This window comes from Haliotis cracherodii, unplaced genomic scaffold (assembly GCF_022045235.1).
Source record: "Haliotis cracherodii isolate W230 unplaced genomic scaffold, xgHalCrac1.p SCAF_6, whole genome shotgun sequence".
Classification (NCBI taxonomy): domain Eukaryota; kingdom Metazoa; phylum Mollusca; class Gastropoda; order Lepetellida; family Haliotidae; genus Haliotis; species Haliotis cracherodii.
In genome coordinates this window covers 19193166-19198394 of record NW_027266319.1, presented here as the reverse complement: position 1 = coordinate 19198394, position 5229 = coordinate 19193166, and the positions used below count along the sequence as shown (strand labels likewise).

At 39.9% G+C, this 5229-nt stretch overlaps 1 protein-coding gene across 1 annotated transcript; it reads right to left on the bottom strand.

The window, feature by feature from the left end:
* Positions 1–3273: 3273 nt before the first annotated feature.
* Positions 3274–4680, bottom strand: LOC139444662 (splicing factor 3B subunit 4-like). The gene is made up of 2 exons (XM_071225591.1): positions 4451–4680; positions 3274–3547 (listed from the first exon to the last, which is right to left on the bottom strand). Exons 1-2 carry the CDS (start codon positions 4664–4666, stop codon positions 3488–3490), a joined length of 276 nt encoding a protein of 91 aa, XP_071081692.1. The 5' UTR covers positions 4667–4680; the 3' UTR covers positions 3274–3487.
* Between the last annotated feature and the right edge of the window lie 549 nt (positions 4681–5229).

Sequence of the window (5229 nt, the reverse complement as noted above, 5' to 3'; positions counted from 1 at the left end):
TATTCCTATGACTGAAGTATTTCAACTATATAATGTGTAACAATACATTCCTATGTTTACAGTAAATCAACTAAATACTTTGTAACAATATCGTCCTGTGACTAAATTATATCAACTACAAAATGTGTAACAATATATTCCTATGGCTATAAAAAATCAACTACATAATGTGCAACAATATATTCTTATATAATTATGTCTATAACATATCAACTACATAATGTGCAACAAAATATTCCAATGTCTAAAGTATTCAGTAGAAACCAAAGCTGAAGCAGTAGGTCACCAGTAAGCATGAATATACTAAGTCTTATATAACACAACGATCATGTTTCGACAATCTTACTTTCACGATGAAATACTAAACGTCTCTCAGAACACTCGTTCATTTCTTCAGTAGGTAATTGAATACAGTGAAATCTCGTAAATCGCATTGAAATCGTCCGGATTAACAGATTTCCAGTCTGAGACAAAAGGAGTTTAACGGGACACATTCTAAAGAACCACTCACGTTACATTTTGAATATACTGACTGCGTGAACAATTATATAGGTAACAGTCACTTTCATTGGCGGAAGAAGATATTTAATTTGCTTTGCAAGATGATGATAAGAATGGGTATATAAGCTCGTTGTAATGGGCGGTCGGGTAGCCTAGTGGTTAAAGCGTTCGCTCGCCACGCTGAAGACCCGGGTTTGATTCCCGACATGGTTACAATGTGCGAAGCCCATATGTTATTGCTGGAATATTGCTAAAAGCGGCGTAAAACCATACTCACTCACTCACACACTGAATAAGCTCATGGTGGCAGAATATGAACAGATGTGAAACATGCTGATGTCCTATTTTTCTTACCTCAGTTGAAATGGTGCGTTTTTCAGGCCAACGAAGTTGACGAAATATTACTGTTAGTAAAACGTGCATTTGCTCAACTATTTAAAAGGCAAACGTTTCGTTATTATTTGTCTATAAAGGTAACACCGTTTGTGGCAAGAAAACGGTAAACGCTAGTTTGAAATGCTCTATTCACTCGGTGTATCTTTCTGTCCGAACAATTCACATTGATAACGCTTAAATTGTACAAAGTATATTTCTTGTAAAAATACAAATTAACTATTAATAAATGTTAGGAGTAAAATTCATCAACAAGTCGCTTGTTTGGTTGGGATGTGTTCACATGATAAGAGCGAGTATAAACATAACACTGCTGTTATGAAATCGTAGTCTGTTGTAGAGATCCTGAAAATAATCAAATAGAGCCTATACAAGTCTATACTAGTTGGCAAGTCTAGATTACTTCAGTTTCAGGAAGAGAATCTCTGGGCTCCTTTTGAATATATTTCTTTAGATAATTTAAATGTTTTTTTTCCTGTAAAATATTTTCATTTCAGGGATAAGATGAATAAAATCGATATATAACGAGAAATACATGACCAAAATTGTCTTTGCTCAGAAATTTGCACTGGTTAGTTCGCAATATTCGATTGCGTTACATACGATCTTGTAAAAGAACGGTGTAAGAACTTCAAGGTCATAAAACACATATCAACACCACTACAAGTTTCTTTACGTGGAAAATAGCAAACGAGTCAAAGTCCATAAATTCACATTCGCGTGTGTATGTACAGTTTGACGACGGCTGAATTTTGTGAAAGTAAAAATATTCCATATAATGTTGATATAAACAATATATAAAATATATCATCTAACATATCATATAGAGCACAGAAGATGATAAGATGATAATAAAATACAAGCTTCTTAATAATCCCAGAAACTGAATATAAAACAACAAAAGAGTATAATAAATTAATTAATTATAAAACGTCAATGCTAGAACATAACCAGTCTCGATTATCTAATGAAACAGATTCCATTGAGTGTAACAGATAAAATAGCGGTGAAAGAATGTGAATGGATCACTGAAACCTGTTGATGCATTTATTTGTAATTTAAACTCAACAGTTCCTCTTTAGTAACGTGAACAATATACTTTAGGTACACCTGTTGAAGATGACGGTGTAAGAACATTCGCTGCAAAGTATGTATGTACTTCACAATAAAGCGCTTGTCGCCCATAAATCTCTCGTTCTTTCACATTTATCAGCCTCAGAGATGTTGCAGGGCGATCGTATATGGTTTTACGCCGCTTTTAGCAATATTCCAGCAATATCACGGCGGGGGACACGAGAAATGGGCTTCACACATTGTACTCATGTGGGGAATCGAATCCGGTCCTTCGGCGTGAAGAACGAACGCTTTAACCACTAGGCTACCCGACCGCCCCTGAGATGGTGCAAACACCTTTTAATAGTTCAGTGAGGTACATATCGTGACATGTACGGGTGTTTGGCGAACACCTGGTGTCCTCACTGAATTTCAGTGATCCATTCATAGATTGTGCACCCCTATTTTGTCTCTTACGACCCGTGGATTCTGTTTCGGGGGTTACCAAGAATTCTCTGGCCTTGACGATATGTATTTAGTAGTAGGTGACGGAATCAGAACGACAACTGAAAACAATGATGGCAGTGAAAGTAACTAGGCCTACAGGATGAAATGTGTTTGTTTGATGCCACAAACAGCAATATTACAGTTATATGGCGGCGGTCAGGACCATACAAACCAGTGATTGATATTACGAGCACCTTCCCACGCCGTCGGGGTACGATGACATGGAATCAACCAAGTCACTGAGCCTGGCCATTCTGGCAGCCTCGTATGGCCAGCATAGTTTGCCGGTGATCTATTCTTACCGGTGATACCTCACGAGTATAGGACGAGGAAGGATGACATGTATAAGGTGGAGTGAGGAACAATTGCAAGCAAGTGACAAGCATATACCAAATGATTATATACACGTTCAACAGCTGCTATTGCTTCACAAACATGTTCAGACAACGACTATTGATGATAATGGGTTAATTCCCGTTTCAAGACAACGCAAGCTATCGCATCTGAGATGTAAATAACAATAACCGGTATTCTCCCCAGATTAAGTACATATAAACATTATACTACACTCTATAGCTCTGAAATTCATGCATCATGTAATTCGCTAAAAAGCGTATATCAATACCTCTTCGGAATAAATGGATATATATGGTTCGTGTCGGACACACCAACAATAACAATCCTTAAAGGACGTATTTTATGCACGCTTCAGCATCTTCTCCATATATCATTTAAACACTATCTAATATAGCGTAATTAATAAAATTGCATTTCAGTATTAACATCCTACAAAATAAGTGTGTGTCCGTGACAAATATATTAATGACTGGGAAACTGTGTAATATTTGCAGAAAATATATTTGCACGTCCACTGGATGTGGAACTTTTGAGGTAACAGAAGCTGAGATTTGTATGTTTGGCATTCACCGATTTGATTGATATACTTCCCAACCTAAAGGTAAGTGTATGTTTTCTCATGCAATCACACCTCCCACCCGTCGTGTCTACATAGCTGATGGGACCTCTCCATGTCTTATGTCTCCGGCTGTCTCCGGGTAACCTCGGGGAGAGGCGGCAGAAACTTAGGTGGCATCTGAAAGAACAAACAGATCCATCCTCAGGCCACCATACAGAACCCATTGCCTCAAATCTCACTTTTCGTCGCTTTTATTCTCCGTCAGTAACCTATCCTTAACTTAAAGGGACATTTTCATGAAATATATTTTTTTCACAAAATGTTTTGTGATCATGGTTATATTATCTTGCGACGACGTTCATACAATGTTTGGCCCTCACTCTATGAAGGTTCAGACTCTAATGAACTCACACAAAGTGAAAGTCAATTCGTATTATTTTTTCTATCATTATTCTATACACCTAGGGATGTAGCTCACTCAGAGCTAGATCTATACGCGTGACTTCATGTTTTCACTGACAGCCATACAACCACCAGCTGTATCGCGGAATACAATAGTTCCCTAAAAGAGAGGTGGCATGAGCTTACGTATGCTCAACTTGCTTTACAGGATCATCTGTTGTAGTTTGTTTACAAGAAATGTATTGATAATTCTGTTCAGCAGATACTGTTTTAGCGAAGGATTCTTTTCGAGATCTATTTTTTATACGTCGTTCGTTTGGAATTTTCCTGATGTGAATGTATCCCACCACGTGTCTTCTCACAGAACTCTGAGTGAGTGAGTGAGTGAGTGAGTTGGGTTTAACGCCGCTTTTAAAAAATATTCCAGTTATATCGCGGCGTGTCAGCTTAATGTGGGAGGAAAGCCCCAAGTGATGCAGGTCTCCGCGTTTACCACTTCGGTGAAACCCACGAGCATGGGTATGGTGCTGACAAACCTAGAAACATAATCGTTTCTAGCGTGCCCAAGGGACGCAACTCCACACAGCGAATCGCGGCGCCTTAGATGATTGGGCCACCCGTGACCCCCTCAGAACTCTGATTTGACTTCGACCCTTTATTCACCCACTGATAACTAACCTGTGATGTTGTTGTCGATAACGGTGGCACAGCCGGTGGAGGTTGAGTCTGAATGGAAGGGATGGGAGGGAGGGGTACCGAGGGGACAGACGGGGTTGGGGGCACGGGTGTTATGGCGGGCGTTGTTGTGACGGTAGGAGGCTGGGGAAGTTCCCGGGGGTACGAGTCCATGTAGTTGGGGGAGGCGATAGCCAGGGCGGCGGTTATGTCCGGCATGTTGTCGGCCTGTCTTTCGCCGTAGTCCATGACGGAGCCGCCAGGGCCGTTGTCGTTGTTGTCTGAAATATGCAATTACCTAAATACATTTATCTATGGAGTTAACTGGTACGACGCAATAGCCGCATTTGTGGAAAGATAAGAGTCTACACAGTCTGCATACTACACAACTTAGATAGCGAATGTGCACAGAGTATTTATCAAGATGGAATGGAAATATTATACCCCGGATAGCCGAGGATGACATTATTGTTAAGTCGCATGAGTTTGGATTTGTTTCGGTGGAACTAAATAAAAGTGTTTCCCCGTCGACATCTTTAAGATTATCTGTGTTTGGTGGGGATATATTAAACCAAATCAGTGATGCTTTTATGCAGAGGATAACGCACCGTGCCCGTCTCCGTGGTCGGCACGCGGATGGACTGCCGTCTTGGGACGTAAACAGTTCAAGTTGATGAGAGAGCTGAAGAGGAAGGAATACTGATAACAACAACAATAATCAGTAGAAGGGGTTACCGACAAGCTTTCGCCAATCCGAAATTGTGGACAAATTATCGCGTTAC

What these genes read in the sequence shown, in the direction of transcription:
- LOC139444662 (XM_071225591.1), bottom strand. Translation starts at nt 4,666, where the DNA reads ATGCCGGACATAACCGCCGCCCTGGCTATCGCCTCCCCCAACTACATG. An exon ending in TATCGACAACAACATCACAG is followed by an intron (nt 3,548 to 4,450) that starts GTTAGTTATCAG and finishes TTGTTCTTTCAG; the next exon opens with ATGCCACCTAAGTTTCTGCC.